At 46.3% G+C, this 24,666-nt stretch overlaps 1 protein-coding gene across 1 annotated transcript; it reads right to left on the bottom strand.

The window, feature by feature from the left end:
- Znf365 (zinc finger protein 365) lies at positions 1 to 23,992 on the bottom strand. The gene is made up of 5 exons (XM_052744801.1): positions 23,877 to 23,992; positions 20,711 to 21,469; positions 10,027 to 10,207; positions 3,780 to 3,817; positions 1 to 3,057 (listed from the first exon to the last, which is right to left on the bottom strand). Exons 2-5 carry the CDS (start codon positions 21,454 to 21,456, stop codon positions 2,796 to 2,798), a joined length of 1,227 nt encoding a protein of 408 aa, XP_052600761.1. The 5' UTR covers positions 21,457 to 21,469; positions 23,877 to 23,992; the 3' UTR covers positions 1 to 2,795.
- Positions 23,993 to 24,666: the final 674 nt, after the last annotated feature.

Below are 24,666 nucleotides of genomic sequence, written 5' to 3'. Positions count from 1 at the left end.
TTAGTCAGAAATATAGCTTTATTATCATAATATTTCATAATCTAAAAACTTTCTTTTTTCACCCTGGGAACAGAAATATTCTAACTTTCCATACAATTGACTGGCCCTGCAGAATACTGGAATACAGCTTCCAAGCAAGCCACACTTACAGTTAAGAATCTGTTCCTAGTTGGGGGGGCTGGGGGAGAGGGTGGGGGAAAAGAACAGTTCAACAGATCTTTCCCCCTCACAAAATAAATAATAAAATTCAATTTTTACTTTAGTTAAATCTTGACTATGGTTTCTCAAAAACTTTGGCGATTTATTCAAAAAGTCACTGCCTCAAATTTAAGGTTGATTGATTGCCTCAGATAACACATAAATGGAACTTGGCCATGATGTGAGTGAATGATCCCTTCTGTGAGCCAGCTCCCATACCTCAATAGCAGATTTCTATCTCTAGGAAGTCTATTGAACTTAATACCTTTCCTTTGTATGGGGGTCAGAATCCAGTTCAAACTTAAAATAATTTTTTTTAATTTAGTAATTAAATCTCAAAACTATTTGTTTTGTGTAACGTCTATGGAGTAGATACAACATTATGGTGCTCTCCAAAGATGACCATGTGTCACTGTTAAAGAGGGCTGTCATTCCTTCTAGGCATGTTAAATAAACACTCAAAATGAATTACTTTAAAGAAAACGGGAAACCAATCTGGCTGTACTGTCCTCACAGCCAAGCTGTTGTTGTTGAGCACACACCACAGGACAGGGAGCATGCAGTACCGTCACCACCCAGTCACATGTCAGTGTGGAGAAAGCTAAAATGCAATCATGATATCAACATCAATAACAAATAACTATGGAGGAGATTGCTGATCCAAATAAACGACAGCAGTACAGTTTTCACAATGTCAGCCCCAACAGTGAGAGCCACAGCTATGTAATTTCCCCAGTTGGTATCTGCCCATACACCACATGGAAGATTTGCCCCCAGAAGCCGGAAGTCGGCGAAGACTCAAACATCAGCCTTTCCCTGAGGATAGGCTCCAAATATCTGAAAATATCCTTTTCAATTGATTGGCTTCCTAAGTCACTGCTTTATTATCTATTTTTAATGTAATGCTCATCAGATGCGTGCTGCAATAACAATAATTCTACTAGCGTTAATTAGGTTACAGTTTTAATTTTTAAAGTAAAAGAATTTGATTTACAGAAACAAAGCTATATAGTTTTAAAGCCACCCACCACAAACACAGACTTTTTCCATGAATATTTAAAAATAAACTATTAATATGCTCCACATATATATATATATATTGTGTATATGTTATATATGTATATACCTATGGACATTATCCCTGTTTTAAGAAGGATGTCAGCATGTGTACACTCTAGAGACCTGGTGGTATTGTGCAATTCAAGGAAAAAGTTGAAAAATCCTTCTAGAAGAAAATTTAAAGACAGGAGATTCTTGAGAGTTCTTTTATGGGGACAATACCATTTGGGGAGGACGGTGTCAGAGGTCAAATCCCCCATGCATCCTTTTTTTTTTTTCCCTGAAATTACAATAGAATGCACCACACAGTGAACACCCTAGGTGTATGACTGACAGGTAGGTAAGTGTACACTAGTCATAGAAGTAGCAGGAGGTGACGTGAGCTTCCGGGTGGAGAGAAGGGCATGCTTGCTCACGGTTAACAGATAGCAAGCCGGTGGTACTTCCAGGGAAGCAGGAAGTAGCAGAAGGCTGGGCGTCCCTGCAACATGCCCAGGATGTTCCTGGTACACTGAATGTGCCCTCCCCTGGCACATCAAGCACTTGGGCACCACATCAGTGATGCTGCTGACCCCAAGGGTTTTAGCAGCTATCTAGACAGAGGCTGGTAGACAGCTCTGAGGGTGCGACGTACTTAGCCAAAGAAGGCAGGTGGGGTGCGCCCACATCTGAATGAATACGCTCTGAAGGACCCCAGATCTGAATCCGACAAACCTAAAAGCCATCTGGCAAAGTGGAAACTAACTGAGGTCTAACTGAACACATCTGGTAAGCCACCCGGGAGATTAAAGTCTTGATTCACCCGAATCCTTAAGGGTAACCAGAGCTTTTATTATAGAGACTTTCAAATGTATCAAAGGGAGTCCAAACACAAACAAACAAGGACAAAAAGAACTTTTATTTCACTGCTCTCACCAGAACTTGACACTCCCAGCTAGGGGTGGTGGCACACACCTGTAACCCCAGCACTCGGGAGGCAGAGGCAGGAGGATTACTGCAAGTTCATAGCCAGCCTGGTGTATATCAAGTTCCAAGCCAGCCAGGGCTCCATAGCAGAGCAAGGCCCTGTCTCAAAACACTAGATATGAATAATACATTTTTTTAAAAGTAGAACTTCACAGTCACATTCCTTGCCTCAGAATTCAGAGAGCAGTGGACACCAGAGCCTGGCGTCTTGTGTGGTTCAAGGGCTAATGACCACTGCATAGAAGCCCAGAGACCAGAACAGTTGGAGCCTGGGCCAATTATTTTAGAAATTACAGGTTCATGTTTACCAGAACAATGGGATAAAAGTGCTTCAAGTTTTACTTTCTTATTTCTTATTTTTTGTAATTTGCCTTGCTTGCACCTAAATTTAGGTTGAAATACAATCTTGGTTCACGGAGACCCTCTTTTTAAAACCCTGGTTAATCAGGGTGTCCCTGTGTGTTGTGTTCCTGATTCTGCCATGTCTTCCTACAGCAACGTGTCCCAAAGGCCCCTGGAACATCATCCCCCATGCCCCATGCCCATGGTGATGCCTCTGAGCCACCCACGTTCTAGATGATATTCACGATTGCTGTAGGCTTCTTCTTAGCCATTTTGGGCCTGAAGTTGCCTTTCCGGCTCAGGCCCAGATGCTCCCCTTTCTTAGCTGGTCTGAAGAACTCTCTCGGAGACTCAGCCTGTTCGTGAACGGCCTTGGCAGGCTGCATCCCGGCTCTTTCGTCCTTGGTTTTCTTCAGGTAGCTCCTCCCCTTGAGATGGAAATGGGCCCTCAGCTCTGGGTGGTTACACACAGAATGCGGGTGCCCTCGGCTTCTAGAGGGGTCGAGGAGAGGAACACACAGAAAAAGAGAGGCTTCTTTATACCTTAAAAGAAAAATAACTAACCACTCCTGTCCACCATGGCGACCGTGCTCCCACTGACATAAGTCACAGATACTGGTATTTCAATTTCCCATGGTTCCTGTGACTGAATGAGTCTAAATCCCAGAGAGATAGTACTAACTCCACTACTAATGAAGAAACAGGCATAAAGAACATAAATGACCAGCAGAACGCTATACAGACACTCAGCATGGAACTCACCTCTCTTAACCCTTTCAGGGACCACTGGGAGACTCAACAAAAGATGTTGTGTATATATTTTAAAGTATGTGATTTATAGAAATAGTGCATATAGAGTAGTAATATACTATATATCACATATATATTATACATATATGTGCATATAACATATATATATATATATATACATGTAAACATTATACATTAGTAAGAAAAATTACAGTAGATAACACCCTGGGAACATCACTCCAGTGTTGCTATAGCATCACTCACTGACCAGCTGCTACCTATTTAAAAGTGGAAAGGGCATGCAGGTAAATGTTCACACAAGCCTTTAAAAAAATCCATGTGTAGATATCTTATCAAACACAATCGGCTTAAAAATCCACTCATGGATATCTTATCAAATGCAATGGGAAAGTATACAGTGTAAACATTCTCCAATGGCCCAAGTATAAAAATAACATACTTACAGACATCTGGGCTTCCTATTCAATGAGATGTCTGTGAGCTGATGGGAAATAAATAAGAGAAAACATTAGTTCATTTGAAGGCTGGGTGTGGTTCATGTATGTGTATGCGGGGTGGCAGGGGGAGGGCGGGGGGGGGGGGCGCGGGAATGGAGTATTCAATGAGGGAGTGCACTTAACCCAGCATGTGCATGCAGCAGCTAGAGAAAGACACTGGATGTCTTCCTAGGTCAATCTTTACCCTATTCTCTCAAGACAGAGTTTCTCATTGAACCTGGAGCTTACTGTTTTTATCTAGGCTGGTAGTCAGTAAGTCCCAGGGATCCGCCTGTCTCCTGCACTATCCCCCCTGCAGTAATGGGGTTACATGCACACAGAGCCATGCTCCACTTTTTATGTTGGTCCTGAGGATCTGTATTCAGATCGTCATGGTTTCACAGTAAGCACTTTACCCGCTGATTTGTCTCCTTGGTTCCTGGACACAGTTTTAAAACTCTATTGTAGATGAATTGCTAAACGGTCTTATTAAATAAAAAAAAACCTGAGCCAGATATTGGGGTTAAAACATGAGAGATCAGAAGAACAGGAAAAGCCACAAGCCAACTTCACTTTACCAACCCTCCACTTTCAACATGGCAGGGGTAATTCACCACCAGCTCTGGGAGCCATGCTCTCTGCTAACTCTAGGAGGCAGTGGGTCCATGCCTCCATCCAGCAGTGTGTAGCCAAAAACCCTTTTTTTTTTTTGTCTGTACTAGCAAAAGCTAAATCCCCATGCAGTGCGCTGCACAGCTTGGAGATGCCACTGTGTCCTGTGGCGGGAATCTGCCATGCTGAACTTGCCATACTGTAGCTCAAATCCGCACGCCATGGTGTCTCTGTACCTTGGCATCTCTATATCTCAGCCCACATAAGACATGAAGCCAAGAGCTGTTCTTAGCTCAATTTTGGAATTTCTTTTTAAGTTCTCTCAAATTTTAGGTGGAAAGTCGAGCCAACATGTTGGGCAGTCGTGTAGTCAAAAGTTTTCCTCTGTCCTACCCAGTCCCACAGCTGCTCGGACCCAAGTAAACACACAGAGGTTTATATTACTTATAAACTGTATGGCCTAATGGCTCAGGCTTCTTCCTAGCTAGCTCTTTTAAATTAACCCATTTCTATTCATCTATGTTTTGCCACATGTTCCATGGCTTTACCGGTCTGCTGGCATCTTGCTCCTTGGGCGGCTGGCTGGCGTCTCCCCCATTCCACCTTTCTCTTCCTGTCTCTCCCCTTGGATTTCCCACCTGTCTCTAAGCTGCCTTGCCATAGGCCAAAACAGCTTTATTTATGAGCCAATGGGAGCAACACATATTCACAGCCTACAGAAAGACATCCCACAGCACTCTGTCTTCTTTAAGACACTGAATTCTCATGAAGGAGGCCTGTAACTAGTTGGTGGCACTACCCAGGGAGCCGTCTATTGAGCACTCTGTGAGCCTCTTCCACGCCTGTTCTCAGTTTTCCAAGAAGTTTGTATTAGAATGTCTCAAAAATTTCAAAAATAAATAAATAAAGTTTCCTGATAAATCTGGGTTGGAAAAAAATAACATGTTTTTACAACCCGGCACAATGTGTCATTATTTCTCAGGATCTGGCTGTATTTGCAGCTGATTTAGTACAGCTGTAGCTAGTCACAAAGTACCAACGGAAAGGAAATGAGCGTCAAATGTTATTTCCTAAATATATCATTGCTAAAACGAGAACATATGAAGACCAACCCCACCAATGTCCCCCAGGCCATCTACCATCGAGATGATGTCCGTTCCTAATAGCCCTTGCAATAAAATATCTGCCTGTGCTTTGTGGCTGGGCTCAGAGTGCCTTCGTTGGCAGCAGACATTGATGATTATCATATTGTGATCCAGATGTCATTGTTCCCCTTATGGGGAAGCCCAGGGTATTGCCAGCCCTCGGTTCCCAACCTCCCTCAAGCAGCTCTCACTAGGATGAAGTCAGGTCACATCTTTGGGCAGATTCAAAAGGGAGAACGGTGAAGAAAATATGGGAGAAAGGCCTCCTTGGAATTTGGACCAAGGGGAATTATGGCATGCTTCGGTAGAGGACTTGGTCTCATGTCGCTTCAGGCCAACTGTTTCCCTCACCTTCTCAGGGTGATCCTCCAGCAGTTTGTTCCTGATCCCTCTCTGCCCCTCACCCCCTCAGTATGACCCTCCATCAGTGCCCAATGGCCTTTTCAGCTCTACTCCAGCGAGCATCCTAAGCTACCATCTCCGTCCACCTCTGCTGCGCCCTCCCATCCACCACCTCTCACCTCCTATCATAAAATCCTCCTAGCATCTCTCATTCTGATGCTCTTCCATCCTGAAAGCCTTCCCATAGCTTCCCCGTGCACTGGGAATAGATCTAAACTCCTCCTGAGACCCGCAACTCCCTGGCCCTGCCTCCTACCACTCAACCACGCCAAGTCTGTTCCTTCCTAGGCACCCGCACCACAGTGTCCTTGCTTAGAACGTCCTGCTTCGGACTTTCCACAGAGCTGCATCCTCATCTGACTTAGGCCGCAGTGCAGCGAAGAGCTCTCTCTGTCCATCGCCCCAAAGCATCTCTCCACCCCAAACATCTCAAACATTTATCATCTTCCCCTGTCTTTGCGGTAGTTACCACCATGCAAGAAGGTCATTATTATTGATTCGCTCGCTGTCCCCTCCACACAAGAGAAAAAGGACCTTGTTTGTCTTGCTCCTGGCATTGCATTGGCACCTCATGAGCACTGTGCCCTCAATAAATACGAGTTAAATGAATTATCGCTAGTCCTCAATTAGCAGCCCGGAGGGAATGATTGCAGTCTTAAAACAAGATTATCCAAGCTGTTTCACAACCCTCTATCTGAGTGGTTCTGAGAATGTTTTTTTGGCAGATGGGATATTAGGTCACTTTGTGTTTGATTTGACAGCTTTTTTTTTTTTTTTTTTTCTAGAGCACAAAGATAAAGTATCTGAGTAAGCATGCTATATTTTTAGAAATCAGCCAGGTGAAAAAGAACATAAATGCTCAAGGGGATTCAGGCAAAGTTGCAGAATGCCGCACACTGTTTTGGAAAAAGCACAAAAGGTGAGGGGCAAGAAAGCTCCCCCCGCAGCCCCCTCCTGCCCCGCCCCACACAGGAAGATGCAATGCTAATAGTCACTTTCTGGAAGAGGCAACCCACCTAGCACGCTAAGGATGGCCCTTCTCTCTGGAATGCATCTAGGGGAGAGGGAAGAGAAGTGGGTAGCGAGAGAGAAGTGGATCCACAGTGTGTGGCTTGTAATGAGGGGTGGGGGGGCAATTTTCTGAATCACTCCGGAGGAGGAGGGACATGGAGGTGCTAGCAGGCAGAGGTGAGATGTGAGAGAGTCAGGCAGAGGTGAGATGTGAGAGAGTCAGGCGGAATGTCTGCTTGTTCTGGGTGACTCCAGAAGCCTGGGTCAGATGGGTGCTCACGCTAAGCTGTGCCAAATATGTGGTTCAGAGTTCTCCTTCCTAAAAGGATCCAAGATATTCTATCTCCATTGCTGTTTCGCCTTTGTTACGGGGCCTACACTTTACACTACCAGTGGCCTGCCGCTAAGGCCAGGCCATGGTTCTGGTGCTGCCACTAAAGGCAGTTCTAACTAAGTATCTATCGTTCTAGTAAAACTCAAGATTCAAAGTCTAGGGTGAAAACTTGTAAGCTCGGAGAGTAAGTATAGCCACTGGCTAACTTTGACTCTTTGCTGGTGTCCCCAGAAGCCACTTCCTTCCACTCCACCCTAACTAAAAAAAAAAAAAAAAAAACGACACTAAGCTCCTCCCTGCCACTTCCTGTCAACCAGTTGCTAACTCCACCTCTCTGAGCCCTGGTTAATTGTAGTGAATTATTGCAAATGCAAAACATCTTTACATAGTTAACAAAGGCAGCAGAAACAAATGTAACACACCTTCACAAAATAAAGTAATAGTCCACAGCATACACAAATGTAACACATCTTCCCATAGTTAAAGTAATAGTCCACAGCATACACAAATGTAACACATTTTTGCCCAGTTAAAATAATATCCCACAACACTCCATAGTTGCAGAGAGTGTGGGAGAGCGGACATAGCTCTCTTACTATATCAAAGGCATGGCTCCTCATTTTCAGGTAGGAGTGGATGCATATGGCTACAATAAGAGAGAGAGACAGAGAGAGAGAGAGAACCCATTGTAGGGTCTACGGACTGCCCAACTTGACCCAAGGGAAGGTTGAGGAAGATGCAAAGAGGGGAAACTACCAATATTTGGGCCGAATCCCTTCTGAAATCACTCCTTACTCTGGGTCTTTCCAAGGCCAGACCTCCAATCTACAACAATTAGGCCCTTCCTCTCACTGCAGCCTGATCATGCTAGTCACACCGCTCTCATATCTAAATTGTTCATTCCAATCTCAGCTGCACTTAACAGCATTTGCATCAGCCAAAGCTTCCTTAGGTTGAGCCAGCTGGCTTAAGGCAGATCATGTGGTTGAACCCTAAAAGAGACCAACATAAATACTTAATTTCCTACCGTGTGTGAATGAATTTGTGTACATTGTGTAAACACATATTTGTGTGTCTATTACGTGAACTTGCACATGTTTACGTGTGTACATATCTGTGTAAGTACATGCATGTGCACATACAATTTTGCATATGTATATCTGACCAGAAGACGAATATTATTCAAATTTTTATTACAAGATTAAATATATATGAAATAATTAGTGCTATGACTCTCAAAAGACTCAATTTTGAAGCTGGGAAAATAGGGTAAGCAAAGGGCATGAGCACAGAAAGGTAAAAAGAGGGGGGCATTTATGGCTTCCGTGCTTCCTTCCTGCCTTCGACTGCTTTCTCTTTTAAGACAGCGCTGGTAGAGTGCAGGGTTTTTCACACATGGATGTGCTTGGCGTAATTTATCCACCTACACACCCAAAATCTTAATGCTGCATTACAGCTTCGGGACTCTGAACCATCACGGGTGAACTGATAACTTAAGAGGCCAAAACGGCTTGGAGAGCACTGGCCCCCCTGACTTCGTTTTCTAGAAGAGTTACAGGTCCAGGAAGGCAAACTGTCTTGGCTCAGTAAGAAGCAAGTGAAGAGTGTTCCAGAAGCCAAGCCTTTTCCCCTCACATCTGGGCTCCATGACCACAGGCCACAGCCCTTCCGTGAGAGGGAATGATGTGAGGAGGTGGTCAAGAGGGTTCAGGGTGTCCCTCCAGCTGCTGCTAGTCAAGAGAGAGCATACGATAACTAGATAGAACATTCTCGGGATTTTCCTAGGAGAAAAGAGAGGAGTCAGCTTGGGGAGTGATGGTTCTGCCTCAGGGGGATTACACAGAATACACAGGCATCCCCACCTGGGAAAGAAAAGACAGGGCATACCAGCAGGGTTGATTTGAGTATAGTGCTGAAATCTAGCATACACTTCCTTCCTTAGTCTACTACTGGCCTTGGGGGAGAGCAGGGAGGGGGGGATATGGTTTTATATTTTATTTATTTTATTTTTTTAATTTAATTTTATTTATCTCTCCATTCTTCTAAGGCAGATCTGACCATCCACTCACCCTGCCTGGAGAGTGATCAGACATCCTATTGCCCTTCAGAAGCCAGGAGTCTTGATCAACTTAACAACACCTAGATCCCTAAACACCCACGGGGACTTCATTTAGGCTGGTAGCAGGCGGACGAAGCCTCTGGAAGCCTTGTGTGAAATTGTATACCAAAACCTATCACCTGCCAGGGATTCTTTTTGAATCGCCCCTCAAACTTTTTCCCTGTGAGCACTGCTGAAGAGCATTTTCCTCCCTCGTAAAGAAAGCCAAGTGTACATGGCTGGATCTTGCTTTCTTGACATGATAATCCTCAGAATATTATCCAGGTTTCAAACCTGGGTGCCTCTGGTCTACCTGAAAACGAAGACTGGAACTCAGATATTTCCAACTTGGTTATTTTACAAGCATAAAAAAAAAAAATACGTCTACCGATTCAGCTTGGAATAGAGGTCAAAGAAGAGCAGGTAAGTGTGTACCCCAGACTTAGCTTCCTCCCTGGAGCCCCGGTACCATGGCTAGGCAGAGGTTCGGTCTGGTCCAGGACTTCAAATGCGACCTAGGAAACCTCCGCGAGTCACACAGCTCCCTTCTCTTCTGTCCTAGCTATCCATTCCCGCTGGACTCGGGCTGGAGGCAGGTTGGGTTGGACTCACCACATGCTCCGCAGCGTCACGGCTGAAGCCCGAGGCCTGCCGGCTTTCATAGTACTCCAACTGCTTTTCCGCCAGCTCCACCCGTTGCAGGAGATTCTCAATGAAGTCGTGCAGCCTTGCTTTTCCTTGAACTTCCTTCTCGGCAGCTGCTTCCAGGAAATGGTTGAATGTGACAACTTCTCTGGAAGGACCAAACACAAAGAGACACTGAAAGTCACTCCCTCCCTCCCTCATTGCATCCTGACAGACACCTCCAGTGCCTCAGCTGCCGACGGCCGGCCGTGACCCAAAGGGATAAGATTCCATGTCGACGGAGGGAGGCAGTCACCACCGAATGTAGAAACACACGCGTGTGTCAGGAGGTAAGTTAAGAACATTGAAACCAGGTCCAAAGCGACAAAGCTGACTCAGAGGGGGCAGTGTTTCAGAAAGCAAAGTCAAGATCAACCCTGTAGACGGAGGCGCCTGAAGGAAGTCCCAGGGAAGAAGCCACAGAGACACCTGGGAATCGTAAACCAGATACATGCAGATGGATCTGAGCCAGTGCCAGGATGTGCGTGGGCCTAGAGGAAGGAGCTGGGAGGCTCATAGGTCACCGTGAAGATCCCAGACTTGGGAAAAAAATGATATGAGAGACCACTGGGCACCACTGAGAACCACACCTTCATTTCCCTGAGGAATGGTAGGGGATGTATGGAGAGGGAGGAATGAAGGTTATTACCGAGGCTTCAGCTCAGTAGGTAGAGTGCCATCCTAGCAAGCGCAGAGCCCTAGGTTTGATCCCTGGAACCATATAAAACTGGGCACAGTGGTGCATGTCATTAAGCCCAGCCTTTGGGAGCTGGAGGAAGGAAGATTAGAAGTTCAAGGTCCTCCTCAGCTACCCAGTGAGTTCGGGGCCAGCCTGGACTACATGATACTCTGCCTCAAAAATAAAACAACAAAAGGCGGGAGGTGGGGGGAGGGGTTACTGTATTCTATTTATAACTTCTTTGGTAATTATACGCCAGACCATTAAACACTTAATAAAGGTACCAAACGGAACAATTGATCTCAATGTAAGAGAACGAAATGTTCATGATCTGGCTTCCGATTCCACAACACAGTTACTCTTTCAGAAATTACTTGTTGTTGTTGCGTTCTGACATAGTTTCATCTGCGGTTGTCTGCAAAGATTAAAATACCCCTCAGCCATCTCACAAGGTCCCGGTGTGATTCCACACTTCTTCCATCGATCTTCACCCCAACAATACATGTGTACCAAACTGAATGTAGAACTACTAAAGTCTAGCTGTGCACGGAGAAGTGAGATAGGAAAAGTTTTCGTAGGGTGGGGAAGAGAGTTTGCAGCAGGGGCTTGCAACCTGAGTTTGGTGTCCAGAACCCACAAGGAAAGGAGAATCCTAGCTCCCAAAAGTTGTCCTTTGACCTCCATGCCCCCAGCCACCCTTACCCACACACCCAATAATAATGAATAAAACTTTAAAAGTCAACAGTATTTGTGAAACACTTAAGACAATGTCCCTCTTCTTACTCAATTGTTTTGAGGGCAATCGTTATTTTTCCTAAAACCTGTGGTTTGTGCTAACAGTTCATACATTTTTGTGCGGTAGCTGAGGCAGACGTTACACACGGTAGATCCTGAAAAAGCCCAAGACAAGGGTTTATGGATAAAAAGAAGAACAGGTTGCAATCCCACAGAACAGTGGAGCTAGTTCATGGTTTGAACTCGGGTTCTTGCCCTGCTGACTCAGAACACTGTGAGGCTCTGGAAGGCCAGATGCAAAGATAAGGGCCGACCTTAATGGAATTCAGTCAGGATATGGGGGGAAAAACCCTTTAACCACTTCTAAGTCACTTCCTGTCCATTTGCTGACTCAACACTTATTTTTAAAAAAAAAGAAGAGCCAACTACTATTAAATCCAAGATTTTATGGAAAAAATGCCTATTCAAAGTAACATTTGACTCTGAAAGGGGAATATGTAAGAAATTGACAATGAAGCTCATTTCTATGCAGTGTTTTGCAGCCCTGGGATTCTGATTCTGCCCCAGGACTCGAGGGCATTTTGAAATCCACAGAGCTGAAAAAAGGCACAGAGGGAAAGCCCTTTCTGTGTGGCCAGAACTTCAGTGAGAAAAAAAATGCTTACTCATGCATTCACATTTATAGGACGGCCATAAACTCTGCAACCTGGATAACATTACCTTTATTTATTACTGTTATTTATTTATTTGTTTGTTTGTTTATTGTGTGAGTGTGTGTGTGTGTGTGTGTGTGTGTGTGTGTCTGTACTCTCACAAGCATACACGCACATGCTACAGTGCACATGTGGAGGTCAGAAGACAACCCACAGAAGTGAGTTCTCTCTTCCTACCACGTGGATTCTGGGGTTCAAACTCAGGTCTGCAAGCTTGGTAACAAACAGCTTTAACTTGCTGAGTCATCTCACCAACCCATTATATTCACGTTTTTAGAGACTGAAGCCCCGCACCACCACCACCACCACCACCACGACTTCTTCGGAGAGGCGTTAAAGGCAGCTAACCTTGGAAAAATCCAAATGCACTGCCATGCGATCAGCACACCTAGAGGCAAATTCCGAAAGTGACAGAGGTGGTGAGGAATGGCTCAGTGAGTAAAAACAGCTGCGTGTGGTGGGTGGCTCCCACTTAGAATCCCAGCACCCACCGGGGAGGCGGAGACAGACAGAGACAAGTGGATCTATAGGGACTCATTGGCCTGCCACCCAAGCCTACTTAGTGAGCCCAAGACCAATGAGAGACTGTCTCAAAAAACCAGGTGGACGGCACCTGAGGAACTACACCCAAGGTTGACTTGTAGCTTTCACACACACACACACACACACACACACACACACACACACACACACACACAGGGTGGGGTGGGGGGGCTGACAGAACTGAACATTAATATATTATGATATTCACAATTTGCATTCACTGAGCTACACATTATTAAGGAGGGGGCAATGTATGGCCCCCCATCACCTAACTTGCTATTCAAAACCATGTCTTATCTTTCTGACTTCCTTCTTTCCAGCACCCAGGCAGAGTCTTATCTTCTCACATACTGTTCTCTCTGCCAGACTCTCTCCCTAGTCCCCTGTCTTAATGCTTTCCCTGGAGGAACCATTCCCAGACACATCCCCGAGTGTAGTGACGGATGGCTATGTATTCCCACAGACCCTTGACCCTGTCAGGGCATGCCCCACAGGAGACCAGATGTGTGACTTACCCATTTCATCATAAAATCATTGAGTAGGGGGAGAATATTAGTTACTTGCCTTGCTATGAGAAAAAAAAAATGTTACAAAAGCATCTTGATGAAGAAAACGCTTATTTTGGTTCACAGACCCAGAGGGTGCCATCCCTTAGTGGGGAACTCACTGTGTCGGGAGCCTGATGGAGCTGGTACACCGGCATCCACAGTTAGGAAGCACAGAGGGACGCATGCTGGTCCTCAGCTCACTTTCTCCTTTTGATTCAGCCCAGGACCCCAGCCTACAGAACACTACTGCCCACATTTGGATCTTTCCACTCAACTACCTTAATTGAGCTAATCCCTCACAGATGTACCCAGAGATTTGTTTCCATGGTGATTCTAAATCCCATCAAGTCAACCATCAAGGTTAACCATCGGGGCACTGTGTGTAGTCCACGGGAGTCCAGGAAATAACAGAGACCTAACACATTCCTAATGGTGTACAAATGTACAGGCACGGCTCTAGCTGAGCATCACAACCAACAGAAAGACCCTACATTTCTTTTGTTCTTTTCCAGATCAGTCTTGGGGCATAAGCTGATGGATAAACCATAGACACCTCCAACAGGAATAAGGTGGGATCTACAAAGGGTGCCTGCCGTCTACTCCTAAAAATTACTTTCACACCAGCTGGCTCCCCTTTCCCACAGGAAGACTCGATCAAGTTACTTAAATTTCATTTTACATTACTGATTTATGAACCTCTTCAGGGGTCTATGAAACGATAAAAATACCTCCAGCTAAAAATAGTCTAACTATTGATCACATAGCACCTCAGATGGCCTGTAACGTCAGCTCTGAGGCAAACTGAGAAGCTAGAGTCAACCCCACCAAGCACCAGGAGTCTAACCACAAGCTTGAAGGCCAGAGTAAGGTCCCATACTCCCCAGGGAGCCACCTAGTCTTGAAAGTGGCTTCTCTCTGTTTGTGTGTGGCCCTTTGCCTCACCTTTCCCTTTTGGCTTTTTGAAACACAAGTATGCTTTTTATTAAGTTGGGTTTTTCTTTTTTTGGGGGGAGTGGCAGATTGGGGGAGATAACTCAGTGGGTAGCGTGCCTGCTGCAAGCATGATGATCTGAGTTCGGATCCCCAAAACCCACATAAAAGCTAACTTGGTAGCACATCTTCAACTCCAAGGCTGAGCGGAGGAATAGAGACAGATGAATCCCCTAGAGCTCATTGGCCAGTCAGCCTAGCGGGACTGATGAGTTCCAGGTTCAGTGAGAGACCCTGTCTTAAGAGACAAGGTAGAGCACGCTAAAGGAACACAATGGTGAATGGCTTTCCTGGCAGCAAGGACTTCACCTTGCTTATACCACTGTAATACCAGACCCTAGAACAAAACCTGACACTCATCAGGCTCTCTTGGAAATAGCCATTTCCTGCAGGGCTCAAGGCTGGAAACACAGCAAATGACAGAAGAGGGAAAGAAAGTCTGTCTGCTTTAGCTGACAGAGCACAGAATGGAAAACAGAGACGGAATCAGAGGTCCCTCACCTCCATTCCAGGCTGACCTCAGGAGAGCATGAGGACTTCTGGAGAGCCGAGTTGGAAGCTCTGAGATGGGTATTCCAGAAACTTAGCATCATGACCCTGCTATGCTACTACCAGGCTCCTGCCTCCAACACCTCCAATGCCAGCTGACTCTCTCTTTATTCACATCAGAAAAATAAATGATGTCACCATAGCAGCCGTCTCAAAATAGCTGAGAATCGAGCTATTCCAAAATGGGCCACGCTTGGGATTATATAAGTCCTGATGCTTTGGATAAATCTCACATCATCAGAAGTCTAGCAAGGACACAGCAAACCTCAGCAGGGAGACGGGGCAACTGGGTTTCACACTCAGCTCTGTTAGCGGATCTGTTCCTAGGCAAGTCACTTCCTGGCTCTCAGCCTTTTTTTCTTTAACTGAAAAACAAAACAAAACAAACAAACAAAAAACCACACGCAAACAAAAAAAAAACGTGTCCCTCTGAAGGAAGCACAGGGCACCTCCCAGTTTCGAAATCACCAACCACAGGGTGCATTTAGGGACTCTCTGGCCCCCTCCCACCGCAGCAAAAGCACCCCTCCTCTTCCTTCCCTTCCCTTCGCACTCTCTAGGTGGAAGGGTCTACTTTTCAATGCTTAGTAACTTAGAACGGTGGTCTCCGCTCAGGCGCTTAAAGCTAAAGCTACCCTGTGGTCCAGCATGGTGGCACACACTTGTAATCTCAGCACGAGGAGGATGAAGCTACCAACAAAACCCTGGTTTTGTTTTTTTTTTTTTTTTTTTTTTTTTGTTTTTATAAAAAGGCCAGAGAGGTGGCAGCACACATCTTTAATCCCAGCACTTGGGAGGCAGAGGCAGGTGCATCTCTGAGTTCTGGGTTGGAGGCCAGCCTGGTCTACAGAGTGAATTCCAGGACAGCCAAGGCTACACAGAAACCCTGTCTTAATGCCCCCTTCCACCGCCAAAAAAAGGTGGAGGAGGAGGCTGAGGCAACGCCTCAGGCAGTAAAGTGCTTGTTACTTTGCAAACATAAGAGCCTGAATTTGATCCCCAAAACTCACTTTTAGAAAAGAGGGATATGGTGCCACTCGCTTGTAATGAGGGAGGAGACAGGAGAATCCCTGAGGCTCATTGGCCAGTCAGCCTACCCTATTTGGCAAGTTCCAGACCAGTAAGGGATATCTTAAAAATAGTACCTGAAGAACAAGAGTAATAGTTTTGTGCATGTGCGCGCGCGCGCGCGCACACACACACACACACACACACACACACACACACACACACACAGTCCTGCCCCTGTGTTTGCACAAGATATGCTTCTGTGTATGCTTTCTGCTTTCTGTATATACATATCAGGGAAAAATATGAATCTTATGCTCTCCAGACATCCCTAGCATCACACTGGGCACATCAAAGATAGCCCAGTGGCATATTCCAAACATATTGGCTGAAAATGTGTTAACAAATTTGCTGTTACTGTGGTACCAAGAAACCAATGGAGGGATTAGCTAACTCCATTGTTCTGGTTAGGGTTCCTTTACTGCAAGGTGGCCTGGATTGATTTACCTGATTAGAGACAGTGCTACCCGGCAGCTAAGACTGCTTGTCAATAAATAAACGCATCTCTCATCATCGGGGCTTTTAAAGTCACACTGACTCTGTGAGGATGACGAGCAAATTCCTTTTTCAGATTTGCACAGCAGAGCTCATAGATACCCTGCCCAGGGGGAGAAAGGCAATGGTACGAAAGATGACCTACTCAAATCACCTCCTCTGCTAAAGGACTGTGTAACTGCTGCAAACTGAGTTAAGGCAGCCTGGAGGTGACTCCAGGGCTTTGCCTGTTTTGGTTTGGAGTGTGCTGGGCCATTGAGACAGCATCTCATTCTGGAGCCCAAGATGACCTGGAACTCATTCTGTCGCTCGGTATTCTAGTTTCCTTTCTGTGGCTGTGATAAAATATTTTGATCAAACAGCAACTTAGGAACCGGTTTATACTGTTTATAATTCCAGGTCACAGTCCATCACTGAGGAGACAGAATGCAAGGCAGAATCCTGAAGGCAGACGTGCTTCCTATTCTACCCAGCATTGCCCCCCAAACGAGGAACTCAATTCACTGTCAAACAAGCGTGGCGGGAACCAGGAAGGATGCTGCTGGCAGGCATGAACGTTTGTACTCAGTTATCCTTACATGGTTCTGGTTCACCTACCTAGGGAATGGTGCTGCTCACAGTGGGCTAGGACCTCATACAACAATTAACAACCAAGATAATTGCAGAGACACGCCCACAGGCCAGCCTGGTTTAGGCAGTCGCTCACTTGAGACTCTTTCTGAGATAATTCTAGGGTGTGTCAAGTTGACAGTTAAAGCTAACCAGGGCATCCAGTCTGACCTTGAATTTTAGAGGCAATCCTTGGCCTCAGCCTTCCGAGGGCTATGATTACAGGGATGTAGTACCATGTCCAGCTGTCCCTGAAGCTATTCATTTCAGTTTCAATGAAAGGTATTTTTAAAGCTAATTACATTTGCTTTTTTTTTATGCATTTGTTTGTCTTGACCAAATCTGCTCTCTGGATTTTAAAGTTTACCCAGACTTAAGCGTATTTGAAATGGGACAGTAACAACCTATATTTGCTCAGAAATGAACTTTAAGCCTTGACCCTAGAGCTTGTTAGGAATTATCTACAAGTTTCCTTGGCTGAAGAGGGGTCTTTCCTATCAGAAATGCCATGTCTCTGGGAGGTATAGTCCTCTGAGAAAATGGTAATATAGGAAGGGACCCAACCAGGCAGACATAATCAAACCAACTGAGTTGAGATACACTGATGTGGCTGATGAGCAGCTGTCTCTGTGTCCCATTCAGATGGCAGAGTAGGGGGCAGGGCAGAGGCCAGGCTCTGCAGATACTGAGGGACAGAGGGGGATCTCTTTGTCTTTGTTACACTCAAACCAAGAGACTCAGTGTCCCTAGGAACAAGACCCTTTCAGTTCCAACTCATGTACAGAGAATGTGTTTATTTAAGGCGTGAATACAGAAACTGGTAAGACGGCCTCAAAGGGAGGCTGAGAAAAATGGTGACTTTATATTTCAAAGTTTAAGGCAATTTCTATATTTTTATTCCAAGTGTTTTATTATTTTTAAACTAAATGTTCCTTTTTCCCCCTGTCATCCCAAACATGACAGGTTAAAAAGCAGTGATGCCCAGACTGTGTAGCTCAGTGGTCATGTGCATGTTTAGCAAACACGAGTCTCTGGCATCAATTCCAGACAATAAATAAATGCCAGATTATAACTCACACAAATGTGAACAAAGATGTAATGAGAAACTAGCTGGACTAGGACATTTAATTCTAGGAAAATGGTGCATTCAATAGCGCTTTGGTTAAGACAACAACAATATAGCCATATCAAGGGGTGTCATGCCATCGTCCACAGGAATGGCAGAACTGTGTCTGCTGAACAAAAGACACCAAAGAGGCATGCCAGTGAAAGCACAAGCAGCTGTGAGGTCCAGGGGTGTGGCAGTACGTGTCAGGATTCCATTTGGAGGTACATTAGGAGCGTGTGCCTTGGTTGTGTGCACACAACATAGGCCTGGAAGGAGGCTTATAAAACTTTGCAGAGTTTTTGCCTGAGGGTGGGTTGGGGTGGGCTTGGAGAGGAGGAGAACACATACCCCCTCCACACACACATCTGGTGGGATGTTTTGTTTCACAAGCCTCTGTTCAGGTGGCAGTTCTGGATGAATAGAAAATGCCACTATCTATCCACCGACAGGGTGCATATACTTACTAATTAACTAATTAATTAAAATATGTTGAGAAAGGGCCTCAAGAAGCCTAGTCTGGCCTTCAATTCCCAACGGAGCTGAGAATGACTTTGAACTCCTGATCTTCCTCCCTTTCCTTCCCGAGTGCTGGACTATAGGATTACAGGTGTGTACCACCATGGAGTTTTATGAGTGTTGGCAATTGAACCCAAGGCTTTGTGCATGCTAGGCAAACATTCTACCAAATAAGTACATTCCCAGCCATTAATCTACTCTCTGGAAGAATAAATCACTGGTTGAGCCCACCATCTCAAATGAAAGTGAATCCTTGACAATAACAGACATCTGACCACATGAACCACCTTCCATTAGCCATCATTCTGCAGTCTATGCAGCCCCTACCCCTAAACTGGCATCCATTATTATTTGTACTATGAACAAATTATAAAATATAAAAAAACAAACAAACAAATGCATTCATTTGTGGCCCTTTTGATTTACTACTAAATTTGCTACTAAATCAAACAAAAGTATCAGGAAGTTAGCCCAGGCTTTACTCTTACAACATCCCTATCTGCCATCTCACAGTATTGCAGGGGGGTAGGTCTTCTGGGTCACCCCTGTGGATCCAAACACCCACTTCCTCCCAGGAAGCACCAGAGGTCAAACACCACAACAAAAATGATGTAGCCGTTAGAGATGACTTTTCCTAAGAACAAAGAAAGTCCTATGGATGCTCAAGCTTGATCGTCAACTGGATGTGATTTAGAATCATCATAAAACACACTTCATGGTACGTCTAGGAAGCTATTTCCAGAGAGGTCTAACTAAGTTGCTATCCTGGTTCCCTCCCTGCTGCTGTGATTTAAAAAAGAAAAGTGTAACTTAAGGGAGAAAGGATTTATGCGGATCACAATCCCAGTTCATAGTCCATCATAACAAGAAAGTCAGTGTGGCAGGAACTTGAAGCAGCTAGTCATATCCACAGTCAAGAGCAGAGAGAAAATGCAAACATGCATGCCTACTTGTGCTCAGCCCCCCTCTGCACTTAATACATACAGTCTGGGTGCAATGCCCCGCTTAGGGAATGGAGCCACCCACAGTGGGCGAGATTCTCCCACGTCAATTAATATAACTAAGACAATCCCCCTACAGACATGCCCACCAGTCAACCTCATTGAGACTCTGCTTCCAGATGATTTTAAATTGTGGCCAGTTGACAATTAAAATTAATCACAGTCAGGAAGAACCCAGCTAATTAACTAGAGTGACATAATCTCATGGGCTGAGTCCAGGACTGAATAAAAAGGAGAAAACAAACTGAACATCCGCACTCATCTCTCTCTGCTTCCTGACTATATATGCGATGTAACCAGCTCCCTCACATTCTTTCCAGCATGACTTTCCTGCCATGATGAGCTGTGCCCTCGAACTGTAAGCCATGCTAAACCCTCCCTTCCTGAAATCGCTTTTGTTGGGCACTTGGTCACAGCGGCGTGTGAAGTGACTAATACGATAGCTGATTCAAAGTCATCCTAACTACATAGTTTTTAAAATGTCTAGTGTGACGAAATAGCACCTGGGCATCTCTTCAGTGGGAGCCTAAATATTTAACGTTAGCAAATGAAGCTCTCTTGACTATGGTTTCTCTGGACATTTTAGCTACTGCAATTTAAGAAAGAAAAGGATCAGGGGCAAACAAGCCAAAAGTATTCGTACTTGGGACATATTTTATATTAGAAGGAGACATCATCTCATGTTCTTGACTATATAATCTACACACACTGGCGGACCCTTGCCCACGGTGGGCAGGCTTATAGACAGGCTGTGTTAGCATTCTGTCTAACGCCACCCATGGAAGAGTTTCCAAGGTAACCAGGAGTTAGCTATTAACTAGATTAATGATGCCAGGTTGGCCACCATATCCAAGGAAGGTGAATAATAGCAAAGATTCCTGCCTCCTGGCACTAGTGAACCAGTGAGGAATGTAGCCAAGACATGCACACATAACACACAACCGTGAACATCTGCTTATAACTTGATAACACACAACCGTGAACATCTGCTTGTAACTTGGCGGGGAGGGGGAGTTCCCCAAGCAGGGGTTAGCATCCGGTTTCAGCATCCCACTTACTCCTCCTTCCTCAGGAGCTCCTCCTCAGATTCCGTCAGTCGCTGCTTCAGCACAGCGATCATTTCCACGGCCACATCCACCTGCCTGTTCAGGGCCCGTTCTCGCCTCTGCACTTCCTGCTTCTTCTGAGTCAGCTGCACAAAGGCTGCCCGGACTTCCAACAGTTCGGCGGTTTTCTGGGCCAGCTCTTTGGTGAGTTTATCGATTCTCTTCTCGATGGTCCTGTCCACCGCCTCTACCATGCGATTGAACTTCTCTCGGACGTGGGCCTCGAAAGCAGCTTTGGTGTCTGGGGTAGGGAGTCCAGGGCTCGATCGGGGGCCTTCCAGAGAGTCAGCCCGAATGTCCACGGCCGTGTAGGTCTGCACATAGGACACGGGCCTCTCTGCCACCATCTCAAAGGGCTTCGGGTCCTTGGCGTGTCCGTGGGAGATGCTGTACAAGTTAACATAGCTCGGCTTCTGCTTGGTCACCTTTGCGTGACCCCGGAGCAGTTTTCCCTGCTTCGGGAGTTCTGAGGACCTGACTAACTCCGTGTCTTTGAGAGACGGCAGGAGGCTGCATTTTGTCAGGAGGGTCCTCTCCTCGTAGCTGTGACTGAATTCCAGATGGGCCCTCAAGGACGACAAGCTTCTAAATCGGGTGTGGTCTCCACACCTCGGGCAGCGAAATGGCAGGCACACAGCGACATTCTCCAGCGAGTCCTGCCAACGGTACCGGCTTTCCTCAAAAGTCGTCTGTTGCATCCCTCTGAAAGTCCTGGGAGGGGGAGAAGACACCAGTTGACATGTCTGTCAGAAGCTACTGAAATGACACCACTGACCACCAGGACGGCTGCCCCTCTCCAGAGAGGCGGTGACTCTTTGTTTTTAATTCGCTTTTTAGTATCAGCTAAGGAACTGGTTTCATTGTAGCTTTTTCATGCTTACTTTGTTCTTATTGGTCCTCCCCCCCACCCCCAATGCCCTCCTATATCTGCCTGCCCTTCCAGATGATTCCCTTTCCTCCCGTCCCATTATCTCACCTCTACTTTCAAGTTACATGTTTACGATTAGCCTTCCCTTTCTTTCCTAGAGATGTCCTTTTATCCTTATTTCATGACTTACACCCACCCAAACACACACACACACACACACACACACACACACACACACACACACACACATTAAATTCTAAGACCTTTGCTTGAGAGTAAACGTAATATTTGTCTTCTGAGTCTCTCTTATTTCATTTAGCACAATGCCCAGTCCCTCTCATTTTTTGGGAATGTCATTACTTTTAATTTTCTTAACAGCTGAATAAAATTCCATTTTGTACTTGTACCATATTTTCTTTACCCATGCTTCCGTTGGTGGGCACCTAAGCTGGTTCCAATGCTTAGCGATTGTAAACAGTGTAGCAATAGACATGGATGAGCAATTATCCCTGCAGTCGGATATACTTTGGGGATATGCCCAGGAGTGGTATAGCTAGGCCATATGATATTTCTATTTTTAGTTTCCTGAGAAATCTCCATGCCAATTTCCATAGTGACTACACCAGTTCAGGTTTCTTGGGTTTTAAGCAACTATTGCATATATAGTATTTAGAGTTGATTTTTATGTTGAAATTAAAACCTAAACCCTGACGCTAAATGCAGCCACATCCGCCCTCCTCTGTGCTGTACAGTATCACTGCAGGTGGGATGCAGATGTCAAGACCTGCAGGGGCAGCAACATGTCTAATCCAACTCCAACCTAGCTGAGCGAAGGTGGCTAACACACTTATGCAGATGAAAAGGAAAAACAGAGCAAGGAGATGAAATAATAAGCCCCAGGGAGGGAGGATAGTGGTCCAGAAAGAGAACTCAAATATTTTGCCCTCCTGAATTTGTCATACTACATGGAAATGCGTCCCACATGAATAGGTCTTAAGAGAGCCAGCTTGGCAATCTTTTCTCAAGTTTGGGGATGATGGATCTAGCTAAGCACAGTGGCTTTAAGCACACCATGAGCTTAAAAAAATTTCAACCTCACATTTTGCTTGTTTTTTTTATTTTTTTATTTTTTTTGTTTTAAATAGCATCCCCACCCCCACCCCGTGTGTGTTCGTCGGAAGACAACTTGTGTGCATGAGTTCTCTTCTTCCACCATGTGTATCCTGGAGATTGAACTCAGGTGATCAGGCTTGGTGACACACGCCTTTACCTGCTGAGCCATCTTGTCTGCCCATGACTTTAATATTTGTAATTACTGGCTTGACGACATAAATCAACACAATAATAACAACGATCCAACACCGCTGAAATGTGAAAACCCGAAACGTCAGATGATCATTTGATATAGACAGAGCCATGGTCGATAATAGAGAATGTTCTAGGTGGAGCTGCCTTGCCTTGGATGCTGTTTTCAGCACAACTTCTAGAGTGTTGGAACCAGGTGGGCATCAGCCAGCATAACTCCTCCAAAGACAGGAAGTACTTGCTGTCTTTGCAAATTCTTCACCTTTGCCCTAGCAACAGATGACTATACAACCCAATGTTGCAAGGGGCCCGGTGCTCACTTCCTCCAAGAATGATAATGAGCACCGGGTCCCAGAGAGAAGGAGCTCGGATAGCATCTGAGGGTGAAGAGTCTGTGTTACACCCTCAACTGCACCCAGAAGCTGAGATGGAAATGGTGCCCGGTTGGCTAGGCAGGCACATTTTCCAGGTTACTAAGTCTCTGGAACCTTCTGGTGCTGCGCTGGGATATTTAACAGGATGCAAACCCTGGCCCAGCCCAGAGCTGAAGAGGCTGGCGAGGGGTGCAGGGATGGATACGAAGAGAGGATTCCAGAGCGGCAATGGGAAGGGAGGCATGTTTGGATGGGGAAGATGGGATAACCACGCACTCCCCCAGCACCAGGCTTCCACCCGCGCAGCAGAAACCCGGGGCACAGGTTAGCAAAAAGGGCTGCGATTTCCTGTGCAGATCTGGGCAAGCTGGGCAAGCTGGACAGCCCCTGCCTGGGGTCCCCGCTTTCCTAGCCCTCCACTGCGTGGATTCGTGTTCACGCGAGTTCGTGCAGGTGGCTGCGGGGAAGCCGGCCATTCCGACTCCCCGCGACGCTGCGCAGCCAGGACCAGCACCCCGGGCGTCCGTGGGGCAGGGGGCGCGGGCGCACGGCTCCCGCCGAGCCCACTTACCCGACTTGTTGCTGCCGCTGCAGCCGCCGGTGCTGATGCTGCGGGAGCCGCGCGAGCGGTTTTCAGCAGAGTCGTAAATCAGGCTGAGCCGGGTCGGCTCCCACGCGGGACGAGCGGCGACCGGGGCGGAGCGTGGCGCGGGCGGGACACGGGGGCGGCGCCCGGGGACGCGAGGCTGGAGCTCCCGGCCCCGGGCGGCCACCCCTGGGTCCACCCCATACGGGCTCCTCTGTCGGAGATCCTGGGCCTTTCCCTCAATCCAGCTCAGGATTCCGCTGACATCACGGGGAGGGATCCAGGATGGTCCCCTGGGAGGGAGGCGGGGACACATGCCAGCCTTGCCCAGCTGAGATGCGTCAGGCCCAGGAAAGTGCTTCCCAGTTACAGGGGCCAGGGAAAGTGGGTGTGAAGATGGAGCCTTGTTGGCCAGCCCCCGCAAAGAGCTGCCAGCAGGAAGGCCCTGGTATTTATGCTAAAACTTCATGCAGGCAACCTGGCAAGGAGGGACCACATGACTACCCTGCTCCAGCCCTGGAAGGGAGTGTCCTGGGGCTAAGTTAAACAGAACTGAAGCTAGTAAATGTGCAGAAGTTAACAAACGCTTAAATTCAGCACCCCTGAGGTCTCCATTCTGAGAGGATGCCCCAACACCAGTCTCTTGGTGGAAGAAAGGTTTAACCTCCTGAGAGGTGTCATTTCTTAATTGAAATCTCAGCTTGTTGGGGTGTTGGGGTGTGTGTGTGTGTGTGTGTGTGTGTGTGTGTGTGTGTGTGTGTGTGTGTGTGTGTGT

The sequence above is a fragment of the Peromyscus californicus genome, unplaced genomic scaffold, assembly GCF_007827085.1.
Source record: "Peromyscus californicus insignis strain IS unplaced genomic scaffold, ASM782708v3 Scaffold_19__1_contigs__length_69161282, whole genome shotgun sequence".
In the NCBI taxonomy this organism is placed as follows: domain Eukaryota; kingdom Metazoa; phylum Chordata; class Mammalia; order Rodentia; family Cricetidae; genus Peromyscus; species Peromyscus californicus.
Note: the sequence above shows the minus strand (reverse complement) of the source record. Positions and strands in the feature narration are given on the sequence as shown.